Source organism: Hypanus sabinus, chromosome 15 (assembly GCF_030144855.1).
Source record: "Hypanus sabinus isolate sHypSab1 chromosome 15, sHypSab1.hap1, whole genome shotgun sequence".
Taxonomy (NCBI): domain Eukaryota; kingdom Metazoa; phylum Chordata; class Chondrichthyes; order Myliobatiformes; family Dasyatidae; genus Hypanus; species Hypanus sabinus.
The window spans coordinates 11,103,157-11,121,946 of NC_082720.1; the positions used below are offsets into that span (position 1 = coordinate 11,103,157).

An 18,790-nucleotide genomic window follows, 5' to 3' on the forward strand; every position below is an offset into this window, starting at 1 on the left:
GGAGATACCAGAGAGTAGTGGTGGATAACTGTTTGTCAGGTTGGAGGCCGGTGACTAGTGGTGTGCCTCAGGGATCTGTACTGGGTCCAATGTTGTTTGTCATATACATTAATGATCTGGATGATGGGTTGGTAAATTAGATTAGTAAGTATGCAGATGATACTAAGGTAGGTGGTGTTGTGGATAATGAAGTAGGTTTTCAAAGCTTGCAGAGAGATTTAGGCCAATTAGAAGAGTGGGCTGAAAGATGGCAGATGGAGTTTAATACTGATAAGTGTGATGTGCTATATTTTGGTAGGAATAATCAAAATAGGACATACATGGTAAATGTTAGGGCATTGAAGAATGCAGTAGAACAGAGTGATCGAGGAATAGTAGTGCATAGTTCCCTGAAGGTGGAATCTCATGTGGATAGGGTGGTGAAGAAAGCTTTTGGTATACTGGCCTTTATAAATCAGAGCATTGAGTATAGGAGTTGGGATATAATGTTAAAATTGTACAAGGCATTGGTAAGGCCGAATTTGGAGTATTGTGTACAGTTCTGGTCACCGAATTATAGGAAAGATGTCAACAAAATAAAGAGAGTACAGAGAAGATTTACTAGTATGTTACCTGGGTTTCAGCACCTAAGTTACAGGGAAAGATTGAACAATTTAGATCTTTATTCTTTGGAGCGTAGAAGGTTGAGGGGGGACTTGATGGAGGTATTTAAAATTATGAGGGGGATAGATAGAGTTGACGTGGATAGGCTTTTTCCATTGAGAGTAGGGGAGATTCAAACAAGAGGACGTGAGTTAAAAGTTAGGGGGTAAAAGTTTAGGGGTAACATGAGGGGGAATTTCTTTACTCAGAGAGTGGTAGCTGTATGGAACGAGCTTCCAGTAGAAGTGGTAGAGGCAGATTTGTTATTGTCATTTAAAGTAAAATTGGATAGGTATATGGACAGGAAAGGAATGGAGGGTTATGGGCTGAGTGTGGGTCAGTGGGACTAGGTGAGAGTAAGTGTTCGGCACGGACTAGAAGGGCCGAGATGGCCTGTTTCCGTGCTGTAATTGTTATATGGTTATATGGGTCAGTGGGACTAGGTGAGAGTAAGCGTTCGGCATGGACTAGAAGCGCCAAGATGGCCTGTTTCCATGCTGTAATTGTTATATGGTTATATGGTTATATAGGTTTATAGTCGACATCCGTAGATCAGCCGACTCCAGAGATGGAGACAGAAAGATCTAGAAAGGGGAGGGAGGTGTCGGAAACGGATCAGGTAAATTTGAGGGCAGGGTGAAAGTTGGAGGCAAAGTTAATGAAGTCAACGAGCTCAGCATACGTGCAGGAGGCAGCGCCATTGCAGTCGTCGATGTAGCGAAGGAAATGTAGCCACAGGCTGTTACAGAAAGCCAACAGAAAGGCAGGCATAGCTGGGACCCATACGGATCCCCGTGGCTAGACCTTTGTTTTGGAGGAAGTAGGAGGAGCCAAAGAAATTATTGAGAGTAATTTTACAAGGAAATCTGCAGATGCTGGAAATTCAAGCAACACACACACACACAAAATGCTGGTGGAACGCAGCATTTCCTCATGTTAACATGTTGGATTTCAATCTTTCAATCTGCAAGCTGTCACAACCACTTGGAAATTTCTGTACATGGTTTTATGTTCTACGATCTGACTTAATATAACCTCTAACAATAACTATTTAAAAAATAAATGTAGTGGCTTCTTTTCTCTTATTTACACCATTACCTCCAGTGAGTCCCAAGATTTCTCCTTTGCTCTTCCAGTATCTCATTCATACATTCATACTCAGCCATCTGAGACAGTTTTGTCAGTTTTCACATGAATGGACTCTATTTTGCACTAACTAGCTTGACTTCTCTATTATTTCTTAGGTTGACATATTTCAGTAATATTTGAGTAATATTGAAATTATTTAATTAAGCATTCTTGTGCATTTAAATGAATCGTTACAGGTTATCTGTGAAAATACATGAATGACATATGTCATGAGGTTACCACATCATACCTGCATTGCTCACTAAAGTAAAGAACAAACTAAGACATGCTCTCCCGGACTCCCATCTTTCCTTTTCAATTAGTTTTATGTTTTGATGTTACAAAACACAACAGTGGTGACAGGAAAATTTTAAACGAACCCGAGAGAACGAGGTTGGAGGTGACATTGGATGTTCAAGAACTCTGGCAGGGTCTGCAAGACGTTACTTTCTACAAAGCTAAATCCAATGGCATGAACGGCAGTGATGCTTCACTACCAGATGAACTCAACGCCTTCTATGCCCGCTTTGAAAGGGAGAATATGATTACAGCTGTGAAGATCCCTTGCTACACCTGATGACAATGTTAGACTGTCTTTAAAGAGAGTGAACCCTCTCGAGGTGGAAGGTCCCGGTGGAGTACCTGGCAGGCTCTGAAAAATGTGCCACTAATTGGCAGGAGCATTCAAAGTCATTTTCAACCTCTCATTGCTATGGGCGGAAGTTCCCACTTCCCTCAAAAAGGCGACAAATAAGCCCTTTATTCCATCTAGTCTATTTAATACCGCCTGCTGCCATCAGTCTGCACCAGCACCATGGCCTTCCATACCCCTACCATCCATGTACCTAGCCAAATTACTGTTGAATGTTGAAATCGAGCTCACATGCACCACTTGTGCTGGCAGCTCATTCCACACACTCATGACCCTCTGAGTGATGGTTTCCCTTCATTTCCCCTTAAACTTTTCACCTTTATCACTATCCCGTGACCTCTAGTTTAGCTTGCATTTCCTCTATCTATTGCTCTCAATTTTGTATACCTCTATGGAGTCTCTCAATCTTGTATGTTCCAAGGTATAAAGTCCTAACCTATTCAGTCTTTTGTTTAAACTCAGTCCTTCAGTCCTGGCAACATCCTTGTAAATTTGCTCTGTACTCTTTCAACTTTATTTGCATCTTTTCTATAGGTAGGTGAGCAAAACTGCACACAATACTCCAAATTAGGCCTCACCAATATCTTATACAACTTCCTCATAACATCCCAACTCCTATACGCAGTATTTTGATTTATGAAGGTTAATATGCCAAAAGCCTGCTTCACAGCCTTATCTACCTATGACACCACTTTCACTGAATTGAGGACCTGTATTCCCAGAACCATTTGATGTACCACAATCCTCATTGCCTACATTCACTGTTTAAAACCTACCCCAGTTGGTGCAACACCTCATACTTGTCTGCATTAAATGCCATTGTTCAGCTCATTTTTCCAGCTAGTCCAGATCCCACTGCAAGCCATGATAGCCTTCCTCACTGTCCACTAGTCCCCCAATCTTGGTGTCATCCTCAAATTTACCGGTCCAGTTAACCACGTTGTCATCCAGATCATTGATATAGAGGACAAACAACAATGGACTCCGCATCAATCCCAGCAGCTCCTCGGTAGTTACAAGCCTCTGGTCAGAGAGGCAACCATCTATTACCATTCTTTAACTTCTCTCACAAAGCCAATGTCTGAAGCAATTTACTACCTCATGTTGTATACCGACCGACTAAGCTTTCTTGACCAATCTCCCATGCGGGATCTTGTCAAATGCCTTACTGAAGTCCATGTAGACAACATCTACTGCTTTGCCTTCAACACCTTTCTAGTAACATTTTCAAAAAACTCTAAGATTTGTTAGTCATGACCTACTGTGCACAAAGCCATGCTGACTATCCTTAATTAGTTTATGTTTATCCAAATACTTAAATCATCTGTCCCTTAGGGTACCTTCCAATAACTTTCCCACTACTGATGTCAGGCTCAGCAACCTATAGTTTCCTTGTTTATTTGTACAGCCTTTCCTAAACAGCAGAACAATATTAATTATCTTCCAATCCTCTGGTACCTCACCTTTCGCCGAGGATGATTTAAATATCTCTTCTAGGATGCCTGCAATTTCTGCACTTGCCTCCCACAGGGTCTGAGGGAACACCTTGTCAGGCCCTGGGGATTTATCCATTCTAATTAGCCTCAGGACAGGAAACCCGCCCTCCTCTGTCATCTGTATAGGGTCCATTTGCCTCACTTCTAAAGACTCAGTGGCCGTTTTCTGAGTAAACACAGATGCAAAAAATTTATTTCAGATCCCCCCATCTCTTTTGGCTCCATACGCAGATGACCATTCTGATTGTCCAGGGGACCGATTTTGTCCCTTTGCTCTTAATATATCTGTAGCATCCCTCAGGATTCTTCTTCACCTTTTCTGCTAGAGCAAAATCATGCCTTCTTTAAGCCCTCCTGATATCTTTCTTAGGTGCTCTCTTACATTGATAGTAGTTGATCAGACATGATCTCAAAATGGTGGTGCAGGCTCGAAGGGCCGAATGGTCTACTTCTGCACCTATTGTCTATCGTCTATTGTCTATTTTTATACGTCATAAGCACCTCATAGCATTGACCTGCTACGCACCTCTTTTTTCACTTAAACAGGGCCTCAATATCTCCAGAAAATCGAAGTTCCTTACACTTGTAATCTATACCTTTTATTCTGACAGGCACATACAAGCTTTGAACTCTCAAAATTTCACTGTTGAAGGCCTCTCAACCTTTGCCAGAAAACTGCCTGTCCCAATCCACATGTGCCAGATCCTTCTGATACCATCAAAATTGGCCATTTTCTGCTTTCGAGTCTTAACCCATGGACCAGACCTATTCTTTTGCATGCAACATGAGTGAATCTGCAGATGCTGGAAATAAATAAAAACACAAAATGCTGGTAGAACTCAACAGGCCAGACACATTTTGTGTTTCTGTTCTTTTGCATATTTATTTTGAAGCTAATGGCATTGTGATCACTAGATACAAAGTGTTTCCCTACACAAACTTCTGTCACAAACCCTATCTCATTCCCTAATAACAGATCTAGTTTCTGAGAAAGCTTCTAACATGTTAATCAGGCAGTTAGTAACAAAATGTGGCTTGGGCTTTAAGCTGGAAGAGAGTTCAAGGAGCTTCAGGAAAGTTGCAAGCATTCGGCTTGTGTGAGTATAAAGAACCAGAATCTACTCTGTGTGCATTAGGGTTACTGCATGAACTTCAACTGGGAGAGAAAAAGCTGCTTGTAAAAGTAGATGCAAAGACCAAAGTCCAGCTGGATGAATGGAAGGTCGAAAGGAGAGTCAATGGAGATACGAAAACAGAGGATTCGTCAGATGATTATGTGGATGAGGAAACCAAGAGGAGGAATCAGATTATAAAGAGAGCGATAGGAGGATTAATAAGTGAATATTCCAGTGAACTAAATGCACTTTCCCAAGATCAAGGTGCACAGATTAGAAAGGAGCAAAAGGAAAAGAAAGAGGACGATAACTTAAATGCTATGGAAATGGAAGAGGATAAATGAGACCTAATTTCTTGATAAATTCACGAATGCAGGGAAACTGGAAGAAAAAGGAAGGGCAAGCAGTTGAAAGGGAGAGAAACAAGGATTGAAGGAGATCCAGAGAGAACAGCCAGGGGAAAAAGAAGAAAGGCAGCTGCTGTCAGAACCACTTTCTGCCGTCTCAGAGTCAACTCCTACAGCCCCAGGGAGTAAATCCCAGAACCTGAGATTGTTTCACAACCACAGATCTCAGCTGACAGGCCGAGTGATCTGACTTGTCAGGAAAAATATCATCCCACAGAGTAAGAAAACCTCGATTAAATCTTTAGACAAGAACGGGACAACTTAACATTTACTGTGCTGTGGTATCTGAATAATAATTGTATTATATAGTATACTGTGTTTGCTTGTTTGATTAAGAGTTTAAATATTTGATATATTGTTTGATTAAGTGTTCATTACAGGTTACATGAATTGCTTATGTCATGATGCTACTGTATGATACGTCACATTTCACTAAAGAGCAAGCTGACACCGTTCTCCAGGCCTCCTGTCTTTTCCTTGCAATAAGTTTTATGTTTTGGACTTACAAAACACAACAACATACAGTCAAAAACATTTCCGCAGCCAAATATTAACAAGATTGAAGATGGTCTCCATTAAAGCTGCCAGTAAAAGAAAGATTTTTGTATATTATCCATCCCCAAGTCTGCAGCTCAGTGTTCACGAGGTTCTGCCTGGTTCCGTCACTTACTGCATTAAGGATAAGTAATTGTTAATATTGCAGATGCCATTCAGACAAGCTATTAAAGTGAGTCTTTTCCCAAAACTATTAAAAATATACAATTGGACAAATATACAAAATGGACAATTACTCTCAAGTGTCAAAATGAGAAGTTCTAGGTTGGAACAATTTCACTATATTGGACCGCATCGTGCTTGATCCATTCACTTGCCTGGCTTGTTTCTTACCCTATTCTGGTAGCCACACTTACCACTTGCAGCCCAGTGTATTCAATTTTCTTTGAGACCTTACTGCTGTGACCTTGAATATGTACTATAGCATTTTGATAGTTCACAGCTGTCATAGGCTTTTGAACTGTTTTATGTAATGTTAATGAGGATTGAAATTAATTTTAAAACAAAAAATAAGTTATAAATTTATCTAAAACATCTATATTAAGTAAATTAATTAAAATTAAAGGAGCCAGTCCATTTATCTGCATTTACTTTTTCATTTCATTTGGATTCATAGGTCGTTCCCAGCTCACTCCTAAGCTCCATGTTGCAGTGTATAGACAAGTGTCTCTCTCTCTCTCTCTCTCTGATTCATTAATGATGCATTGCTTTGCACATTGGCTTAATTTCTTTTAATGTAATTTTTATGTTACTGGGCCGATTATGTTTCTCCTGGTGGTAGTTCCACGGGCAACCACTAGATGGCAGTATAGTGCAGCTCAGGCCATTTGAATTCTGAAACTGAGTTGGTGTTCTAATGGGACTTGTCAAAGAAGTGTTGCCAATGTATTAAATAAACCAAGAATGTGTAAAAGAAAATTAAAAGAGAAACTCACCTGGTCTGCGGGAATCAGAGCAGAACTTTATTTCTGGCAAGAGTGAGGGTCCTTGCGGTAGTTTGCCAAATAGTCCATACATTTCTGCTACTTGCTTATGTTGGCATTTAATTTTACCTACTTTCAGTGCTGAAGCAACTTTTTTAAGGTTTAAATTAGTGGAAGTTTGACAGTGAATCGTCACTTAACAATGTTAATTTGGTTCCATAGGTTGGGTGTACCAGCCACGACCAGGGAAAAAGAAACGATTTGCATTGGGTGTTCCTTCAAATGCCTTTCCTGGTAGTGGTCAAAGCATTGTCTCTACAGCTCCAGCAACAATTTATCCTTATCGACCAGCCACCTACTCAGTAGTAGTTCCAAATTTACAGGCAAATGTTAATCGACCATCAGTTATTGGTAAGTTTTAAAATTCATGATATCAACTGTATGCTCAAACTAAGAATCCTGAACTATACAAGAGGCGTGTAGAACTCCAAACTAAATTTAATCTTCTGTCTACTCAACCTGTCGAACGCCAACTTCTTGAAAGTAAGAGTCGCTTTTATATTCATGGTGACAAATCTGGTAAATTTCTAGCCAATCAGCTGAGGCGTTCCAAAGTCAAACAACATATTACAAAGATCCGGAAGGAGAATGGAGACTTTACATCGGATCATTTAGAAATCAATGACACATTTAAAAATTTCTATTCTCGACTTTATTCCTCTGAATCTTTGAATGACAATATCTCTGTTGATCATTTTTTAAATAATCTGAATATTCCTTCGCTTTCACCTGATTCTAAAGCCAAGCTTAATGTGCCTATATCATCAGAAGAAATATCTTTTGCAATTTCTGCATTGTCTTCAGGGAAATCTCCTGGACCTGATGGGTTCCCCGTAGAATTTTATAAATCATTCTCTTCACTTCTTTCTCCTCAGTTACTCTCAGTATTATCTGACTCGTTTGATTACGGCAAATTGCCACCCTCTTTTAGTGAGGCATCTATTATTCTTTTATTAAAAAAGGGTAAAGACCCAACAGAGTGTTCCTCGTATAGGCCGATTTCTTTGCTTAATGTTGATGTTAAAATCTTGGCCAAAGTTTTGGCTTATAGATTAGAAACTGTTATTCCTTCTATTATTTCTGATGATCAAACTGGTTTTATTAAAAACCGTCTTCCTTTTTTTAACATTCGGCGTTTATTCAACATTTTATACTCACCTCCAACTGGGATTCCTGAATGTGTTATTTCCCTCAATGCATTTGATCCTAGAGAGTGGAACTACCTTTTTGCAGTTTTAGAAAAATTTGACTTTGGTCAAAGTTTTATCTCTTGGATCAAATTGCTGTATTTGTGTCCTACTGCCTCTGTTCTAACTAATTTTCAGAAATCCCAGTTATTTAACCTCAAACATGGCACCTGTCAGGGATGCCCTTTAAGTCCCTTTCTCTTTGACTTGGCTATGGAACCTTTGGCGATAGCATTTCAAAATTGTCCTGAATTGACCGGGATTTGGAGAGGGGGTGTTGAGCATAAAGTTTCTCTCTATGCTGATGACTTATTACTTTTTCTTTCAAATCCGTCTACATCCTTACCTCCAATGTTTTCACTTCTTGACAAGTTTAGCCAGTTCTCTGGATATCAACTTAATTTACATAAGAGCGAACTTTTCCCAATTAATAAAGAAGCACAAGAATTAACATTTCGTGATCTCCCTTTAGAAGTAGTTCATAATCAATTTACTTATCTTGGGATTACATGGTTTTTCCTTTTCTAGCCCTATCTTACATAATCACTACGTATGACTCAGCATTCCATTATTGGTATAGGAAGGGCATTAGACACTTTGAAGATCTTTTTATTGATAATCGCTTCACTTCTTTTCAACAGCTCTCTGCTAAGTTCAATCTGCCCAATACTCATTTTTTTAGATATCTCCAAATTAGACACTTTATTACACCTTTAATTCCTAACTTCCCTGAAATGCCTGAGAAAAATGTTATGGACTTATTTCTTTCTATTAATCCACTAGGTAAAGGTTTAATATCATTTATTTGTGATAAATTAGCAGCCTTACGACATGCCCCTGTGGATAAAATTAAAATGGCATGGAAGCATGATTTAAATACCTCCTTATCTGATGAGACTTGGGACTCGATTCTCAAATCGGTTAATTCAACCTCTCTTTGTGCTCGCCATTGCCTTTTACAGTTTAAGATTGTTCATAGAGCCCACATGTCTAAATCTAAATTATCTCTATTTTACTCTAACATTAGTCCGCTTTGTGATAAATGCAAGGGGGCAAGGCCTCTCTCATTCATATGTACTGGTTTTGTCCTAGCGGAGAAATTCTGGAAAGATGTCTTCATAACGTTATCGTATGTTCTGAATCACCACCTAGAACCTAACCCTTTAATTGCTTTGTTCGGTTTCTGGGGTGAGACAGATTTACGTCTGAGTTCGATTAAGTGTCGAATATTATCTTTTGCCTCTCTCCTGGCTAGACGTTTAATCCTCCTTAGATGGAGGGATGTTGCCCCGCCCACGCATGCTCAATGGCTTAACGATATTATGGCCTGCTTAGACCTTGAAAAAATTCATTATTCTGTTCTTAATTCGGATTTAAAGTTCCATAAGGTCTGGGGACCTTTTATTGAGTACTTTCATAACCTTCCTCTTGACTAAGGTTTTTTTTTGGTCCCTTGCTTTCAGCTCCTTTTTTTTTGGTAGTAGGCATTAATATCTTCTGTTGCTAAGTGTATTTACAGTTTTGGGGGTTTGATTGTCCTGATTTATATTCTCTATATTGTGTTGTGGTTGGTCTGGAGTTTTTTTGTTGTGGGGCTTGGGGAGGATACTAATTTTACATGTCTTCAATTTGGGTGCTTTCTCAATTATCTTCTTTGTATTATATTATTATTGTATGTTTGTTTTTGCACTGTATCAATGTTCTTCATTTTGGTCTGGGTTTTTTTTATCTGTAGCTATGTAGAAAATGTATAAAAAACTAATAAAAAAATTCATGATAGAGTGTTAAATAGTATACTTCAACAGATCTAATATATAATAGTACTTCCTAGTTTCTGTTAACTAGTTCCACACCAGCAAAAGGTATTCTAAATGCAATGCAGCCAAATTAAGTCACCTTATGTTACAAAGCATCCTCTAAGAGACTTGCAAAACATGGTATAGGACGTCAGTAAAGCCGCAGTTGAGGAAACATAGATACATTAGCCATATTTGTGTTAAACAGGACAGGAATACTATTTAATTGGTAGGATAAGCACAGAAAGAAAATGAATCTCTTCTCCTGGGCTCTCACAGAACCGTTCTACAACAGATGTCATAGGATCTGTCATGCACCTGGCCCAGACACACCTAGGAAACAAGGACACTTATGTCAGAATGCTGTTTCTGGATTTCAGATCAGCATTCAACACTATAGTCCCACACACCTTGATGAACAAATTCCGTCTAAATACATCACTGTGCAATGGAGTGTTAGACTTCCTAGCGAACAGAATTCAGGTATCGAGGATTCACAGCCACTCCACCCTCCCCATCATCTTCAACATGGGTGACAACTCCCCCACCCGGGTTGTGTGCTGAGCTGTATGCTTTGCTACTTTACAGCCCAGCACCTGCCAAGTTCACAATGACGTGACAGTGGCTCATCACCAGCCACTGGACAGTGGCTCATCACTCACCAGTGGCTCATCACTCAGTTTACAGAGAGGTAGTGGAAGAGATCGAGGCCTGGTGTCAGGCAATTAACATTAATGGCAACAAGACAAAGGAGGTGGTTATTGACTTAAGGAGAACTCCCACCACATACTCCCTTCTTTACGTGAGTGGCATAGTAGTGAAAAATGCAAGCAGTTGCAAATTCCTGGGAGTGCACATCTCACACAACCTCTCATGGTCCCAGAACAGATCCTACACAGTCAAGAAAGCTCACCAATGCCTCTACTTTCTGAGGAGACTGAAGAGTGCTGGATTTTGCACATCCATACTCACATCATTCTACAGATGTACAGTAGAGAGCTTCCTGACGAGCTGCATCACTGCTGGGATGGAAATGGCACTGCAGCTGACAGGCAGTCAAAACTGCCCAGAGTGTCACTGGCACCAGCCTACCCATCGTCAAAGACATACATATATATACATATACAGAAAGGTGCTGGAAAAGAGCCAGTAACATCTTGAAGGATCCCATACACCCTGCACATGGACTGCTTGTCTCACTCCGATCCGGGAGGAGGTTATGTAGCATCTACACCAGGAACATCAGACTCAAAAACAGTTACTTTCCCTTAGTAGTAATGCTGATCAACAACTCCACCCACTAACTCCACCACCACTTTATTATTTCCTGTCAGTCACCTTATGTAAAGCCTAGTGCCACTTTATGGCATAGGATCTATGTATATAAGCATTCTTATTATTACTGTGTTCTTTATAGAAATATAGAAAACCTACAGCCCAATACAGGCCCTTTGGCCCACAAAGCTGTGCCAAACATGTCCCTATCTTAGAAATTACTAGGCTTACCCATAGCCCTGTATTTTTCTAAGCTCCATGTACCTGTCCAATAGTCTTTTAAAAGACCCGATCATACCCGCCTCCACCACTGCCATCTGCAGCCCATTCCACACACTCACCGCTCTGAGTAAAAAACTTACCCCTGACATCTCCTCTGTACCTACTCCCCAGCACCTTAAACCTGTGTTCTCTTGTGGCAACCATTTCAGCCCTGGGAAAAAGCCTCTGACTATCCACACGATCAATGCCTCTCATCATCTTATACACCTCTATCAGGTCACCTCTCATCCTCTGTTGCTCCCAGGAGAAAAGGCCGAGTTCACTCAAACTATTCTCATAAGGCATTCTCCCCAATCCAGGCAATATCCTTGTAAATTTCCTCTGCACCCTTTCTAAGGCTTCCACATCCTTCCTGTAGTGAGGCGACCAGAACTGAGCACAGTACTCCAAGTGGGTCTGACTAGGGTCCTATATAGCTGCAACATTACCTCCTGGCTCCTAAATTCAATTCCACAACTGATGAAGGCCAATACACCGTACACCTTCTTAACCACAGAGTCAACCTGCACAGCTGCTTTGAGGATTCTATGGACCCGGACCCCAAGATCCCTCTGATCCACTCTGCCAAGAGTCTTACCATTTATACTATATTCTGCCATCATGTTTGACCTATCAAAATGAATCACTTCACAATTATCTGGGTTGAACTCCATCTGCCACTTCTCAGCCCAGTTTTGTATCCTATCCCACTGTAACCTCTAACAGCCATCCACACTGTCCACAACACCTCCAACCTTTGTGTCATCAGCAAACTTATTAACTGATTCCTCCACTTCCTCATCCAGGTCATTTATAAAAATCACGAAGAGTAAGGGTCCCAGAACAGATCCCTGAGGCACACCATTGGTGACCGACCTTCATGCAGAATATGACCTGTCTACAACCACTCTATGCCTTCTGTGGGCAAGCCAGTTCTGGATCCACAAAGCAATGTCCCCTTGGATCCCATGCCTCCTTACTTTATCAATAAGCCTTGCACGGGGTACCTTATCAAATGCCTTGCTGAAATCCATATACACTATATTTACTGTTCTTCCTTCATCAATGTGTTTAGTCACATCCTCAAAAAATTCAACCAGGCTCGTAAGGCATGACCTGCCCTTGACAAAGCCATGCTGACTATTCCTAATCATATTATACCTCTCCAAATGTACATTAATCCTGCCTCTCAGGATGGTCTCCATCAACTTACCAACCACTGAGGTAAGACTCACTGGTCTATAATTTCCTGGGCTGTCTCTACTCCTTTTCTTGAACAAAGAAACAACATCCGCAACCCTCCAATCCTCCAGAACCTCTCCCGTCCCCATTGATGATGCAAAGATCACTGCTAGAGGCTCAGCAATCTCTTCCTTCACCTCCTGCAGTAGCCTGAGGTACATTTCGTCCAGTCCCAGCAACTTATCCAACTTTGAGGAAATCTGCAGATGCTGGAAATTCAAACAACACTCACAAAATGCTGGTGGAACACAGCAGGCCAGACAGCATCTATAGGGAGAAGCACTGTCGACATTTGGGGCCGAGACCCTTCGTCAGGACTAACTGAAAGGAAAGACAGTAAGAGATTTGAAAGTAGTGGGGGGAGGGGGAAATGCGAAATGATAGGAGAAAACCGGAGGGGGTGGGATGAAGCTAAGTGCTGGAAAGGTGATTGGCAAAAGTGATACAGAGCTGGAGAAGGGAAAGGATCATGGGACGGGAGGCCTCGGGAGAACGAAGGTGGGGGGGTGGGGGAAGCACCAGAGAGAGATGGAGAACAGGCAAACAATTAAATATGTCAGGGATGGGGTAAGAAGTGGAGGAGGGGCATTAACGGAAGTTAGAGAAGTCAATATTCATGCCATCAGGTTGGAGGCTAATCATCTTTCCAGCTCTTAGCTTCATCCCAAACCCTCCGGTCTTCTCCTATCATTTCACATTTCCCCCTCCCCTCAATACTTTCGAATCTCTTACTAGCTTTCCTTTCAGTTAGTCCTGACGAAGAGTCTCGGCCCGAAACGTCAACAGTGCTTCTCCTTATAGATGCTGCCTGGCCTGCTGTGTTCCACCAGCATTTTGAGTGTGTTGTTTGAACTTAGTCAACTTTATACTTTCCAAAAGCTCCAGCACATCCTCTTTCTTAATATCTACATGATCAAGCTTTTCAGTTCGCTGCAAGTCATCACTACAATCGTCAAGATCCTTTTCCATAGTGAATACTAAAGTAAAGTGTTCATTTAGTACCTCTGCTATTTCCTCTGGTTCCACACACACTTTCCTACTGTCACACTTGATAGGTCCTACTCTTTCACGTCTTATCTTGCTCTTCACATACTTGTAAAATGCCTTGGGGTTTTCCTTAATTCTGTACGCCAAGACCTTCTCATGGCCCCTTCTGGCTCTCCTAATTTCCTTCTTAAGCTCCTTCCTGTTAGCCTTATAATCTTCTAGATCTCTAACATTACCTAGCTCTCTGAATCTTTTGTAAGCTTTCCTTTTCTTCTTGACTTGATTTATTACAGCCTTTGTACACCACGGTTCCTGTAACCTACCATAACTTCCCTGTCTCATTGGAACGTACCTATAACGAACTCCACACAAATATCCCCTGAATATTTGCCACATTTCTTTTGTACTTTTCCCAGACAACATCTGTTTCCAATTTAAGCCTCTAACTTCCTGCCTGATAGCCTCATAATTTCCCTTACTCCAATTAAACGCTTTTCTAACGTCTGTTCCTGTCTCTGTCCAATGCTATTGTAAAGGAGATAGAATTATGATTACTATCTCCAAAATGCTCCCACACTGAGAGATCTGACACCTGACCAGGTTCATTTCCCAATACCAGATCAAGTACAGCCTCTCCTCTTGTAGGCTTATCTACATACTGTGTCAAGAAACCTTCCTGAACACACCTAACAAACTCCACCCCCAACTAAACCCCTCGCTCTAGTGAGATGCCAATTGATATTTGGGAAATTAAAATCTCCCATCACAACTCTGTTATTATTACACCTTTCCAGGATTTGTATCCCTATCTGCTCCTCGATATCACTGTTACTATTGGGCGGCCTATAAAAAACACCCAGTAAAGTTATTGGCCCCTTCCTGTTCCTAACCTCCACCCACAGGGACTCCGTAGACAATCACTCCATGGTGTCCACTTTTTCTGCAGCCGTGACACTATCTCTGATCAATAGTGCCACACCCCCACCTCTTTTGCCTCTTTCCCTGTCCTTTCTGAAACATCTAAAACCCAGCACTTGAAGTAACCATTCCTGTCCCTGAGCCATTCAAGTCTCTGTAATGGCCACCACATTGTATCTCCAAGCACTGATCCTCCCTCTCGCACGGTCTACAAGCTTTCTCTATTTGTGAGCTAACCTGTTCCCCAGTCTCTTCAGTTTGGTTCCCAGACATCCCCCCCCCCCACCAAAACAATTCTAGTTCCAACTCGCCTCAGTAGCCTTAGCAAACCTCCCCGCCAGAATATTGGTCCCCCTGGGTCTTTTGTAGTTTTTTTGGTGCTACATCAGATCTGCAGTAAAAATTATTTCTCCTTACACCTGTTTGCAGGAAATGACATTAAACAATCTTGAATCTTGAATTACCAATAAATAAGCCACTAAGTTACTGTGACACTGAATCAAAATTCACCACTCCTGTCCCAAATCTTCACCTATATCCTGCTAGTATTCCCTCTAACCCTCCTTTCATTCTTTTCTTTTTCTCTTATTTCCAGTGCAGCAGATCACCACTGACCTACAAAACCATTATTGTACCGATCTCTTAACTTGAGGCAAAAGTAGCCATTCTGTGTTGATGGGAAGAAAGCCTGGCAACTCCTCTTGCCCACTTTTCTTATCTGCTGCCTAAATTATATTTTGTCATATTTTGTTCTGTGCTTTTGTTAATTATTTTACAAGATGAAGGAGTCACAGGTCAGGCCAGCAGATATTGCTCATCCATGTATGCCCCTTGAAAAGGTGGTGATGAGTTATTTTGTGAAACGTCTGCATTGATATGGGAAGAGAATTCCAGGCTGTAGCCACAGCAGTGATGAAGCAATGACAACGTTTCCAAGTCGGGGACCTGCAGGTTTCCTGTGCTGCCTTTGAGCTGCTAGGCCATTGAGCTTGCAGCTTTAAGAGGCACTGTTGAAATAATTCTTATGAATAATACATATTTTTCCATGCATTCCATTTTGGAAGTGACTAGCTTTAAGTTTAGGGTTCCTCACATCTAGATTTATCTTTGCTCTTATCAACGCATCAAACTCTTCCACAATCTTCAGGATCCCAATGTCCACTTTAAGAGAAGTTCCTCAGCACGTTCAGTCTTGCCTCATGTAACCTCTTAATGCTGATGCCACTTCATATCATCAAAACGTTTATTGATGAGAGATATAATTTTGTGGAGCAAGTTGCAATATTTCAAAGAATATTTTGTCATATGGAAACTTGGTGTAAATATATTAATATTCTGTCTCAACAATGAGAATTGTGTTCATATTATAAAGTCAGTACCTCCTTTGTAGCTATTACAGAATATCCACACAGAAGTAAACAAATGTGATTGAGACTGTGGAACAATAGGAGTCTAGGCTCTCAATAATCGTTAGGTAGTTTCAGCACACACATGCACACCCGTGTACTGTACATGATGCTTTCCTTTTGTTAGTATTTGGAATCTAGGCAAGATCAGCAGTTATTGTACATCCTTAACTTCCCTTGAACTGTGTGAAAGATGTTCCAAAGTTCAGTTGGATAGGGAATTCCAGGATTTGGAAGTACTAACAATAAAGGAAACACTCATCCTTCTCTGTGGTAGAGAATAAGAACTTGGAACGTGCTGTTGGAGCCGTCAAAATGGGTGACTGACATTGCTATTGAATGTCAAGTGTAGGTATGAGACTCACCGTTATTAGAGATGGTTATTCCATGCCACAACTGAATACGGTCCAGGCCAAGCTTCATGCATGTATTGACTGCTTCATTAGTTGAGTTGTATGTTGTACCAAGACAATCAGACATCCCCATTTCAGACCTTATGGCAGAAGGAAGGCTATGCACAAAGAAGCTGAGAACTCCAGTAACCGTCTGTACCTGGGGAGGTGGACCACGCATGGTGAAGTACAGCATTGATGAAATGTTTATCTATTGACCTCAGTTTTGTCAGAGCTCCTTTATCCCACACTCCATCAGACTGTCACGGACAGTCAGTCTCATCTCTTTGATTCACGTTTAATCTTATTATTTCTTCAAAGTTTGGCATTAGTATGTTGATGGACATCTTGATATTTTCCCTGGTTAATGCTTGTCAGTAGACTAACTGGGTGGTAATAGCTGGATAGGATTTGTTCTGGTATTTCTTTTTGTGATAGGGACTACCTAGCATTTTTCACACAGTTTGGTAGATACTGGTGCAGCAGTTAAACTGGAATAGCTTGGCTAAGAGCTGTGGCTGGTTTTGGAGCACAGCTCTGTGCGCCACAGCCAGGATGTTGATGGGTCCCACATTTGCCATATCCTGCACAAACAGTCTTTTTTTTTCATATCTTAAGGAGTAACTCAAGTTGGCTGAAGGCTAGCAACTTCAAATCAGCTGTTTTGGCTAAGCAAAGGTACGAATGGACTCTCATACTGGGCTCCTCTGCCACTGAGGATCAGGATGGAGAAGTTCTTGAGTCTCCTCCTTCCTTTAGTTCTATATCCTTGCTCACGAATGGATGGAGCACAAAAGCTGAGGATTGATCCAATGCACTGGTTGTGAGATTAATTGGCTTGGTCAATGGCATGCTGTTTTTGCTGTTTCATGATCATACAGTCCTGTACTGCATTTCCACTGGGTTTATGTCTTGCTGCCTGCCAAGCCTCTCTGTGGACTTATTTAAACCAAGGTTCATCGTCTGGATTCAATATAACGATTACCTACTGGAAGTGCTACTTTAGGTTATCAGCGATGTGCTGCTGCTGATTGTACCTCATGGTTGTCCAGTTTTGAGCTGTCAGATTGATCTCTGATGTAGCACAGCTGTATTGCCGTAAACACAATGCATTGTGTCCATGGGCATGAAGACAAGACTTCATTCACACATGGGTGCTGTGGTGTTCACCAGCCTTGACTGTCATGAACTCATGCTGTGTGTCAGCTGGTGAGGACAAAGTCAAGTAGTTATACTCTTTATGTTGTGTAACTCACTCTGTCACAAACACAATCAGCCAGCTATTTCAAACTGCCCTCAGTGATACGCATCGAAGTCCGCACCTAGAGAACATTATGTGCTTCTTCCACATGTTATTCAACAAAAATTTATCTGTTGAGGGAGGACAGTGGTCAATAGGAGATTTCTCTGCCAATATTTAGCCTGATGTCATGAAACCTCATGGACATGGAGTCAACACTGAATGCTATTCCCTCCTATAATGTCAGCGCATAGCTCCCACTGAAAGAATGTTCACAGGAGACAATGTATGCAGACAAAGTCCATGATGGAAAAGCCTGGCATGTTGCCAGTAAGGTGTCATTTAATGACTATGACTGAGCATTGCTTGAACTGCCTATATGCCAGCTTTTTAATCTTGGATACCAAGCCTGAGTATTTGCAAGGACATCTTTGAAATGTCAATTGGGACAGGAGCAACTTTGCCATTGCCTGAATTTAGTGCCAAAATTGACTCCCTTGTATCCTTTCTCTGTTTCAAAATAGCAAGGGTCTTGCTTGGTCATTTGTGAGTTATTCAAAATGATAAGTCCAGTGTTATATATAGGTCATTGCCGGCTGGTGGCGCAGTGATATCAGCGCCAGACTCCAGAACGGAGGTTCCTGGGTTCGAAACCATCCTGAGTACGCTTTCCATCCATGCTGGGTTGCGTGTTGAGTGTAAAATAAAGAAATATATTGTGACATGTCTGTGTGAGTTGTGGCACGCCAAACAGTCTTTCGTTCTGCGCCTTGTAAGGCATGGAAGTGCCTGATGCCGGCCTCTCAGGCCTGAGTCGACTTCATCATCATCATTGTGGTGTATTAGTGAGCTTGGTCTATTTTGGTGTTAGTTCAGTAGTTTTGTGATTGATACTATAATGACATTTTATAAAAATTCCAATTACTCACTGAATCTAACTTTGGCAGTTCTAAATTTGGCATTTGAGCATGGTTCTGTAGATTTTTTTATACAGGGCATTGGTATTGTATAACAGAACCACCAGCATATGTAATTGGTGTTAATTATACATCTCCGACTATGGTCAAAGTAAAATTCCTGCAGTAAATCAAGATTTTAAAAAAACTGC

At 41.2% G+C, this 18,790-nt stretch overlaps 1 protein-coding gene across 1 annotated transcript in view; it reads left to right on the top strand.

The window, feature by feature from the left end:
- LOC132405730 (transcription factor SOX-30-like) overlaps positions 1 to 18,790 on the top strand; it is a 70,040-nt gene that overhangs the window by 42,249 nt on the left and 9,001 nt on the right. The window contains exon 4 of the mRNA XM_059990766.1: positions 7,141 to 7,329. Coding sequence (XP_059846749.1) covers positions 7,141 to 7,329 — 189 coding nt within the window. The remainder of the gene's footprint in view (positions 1 to 7,140; positions 7,330 to 18,790) is intronic.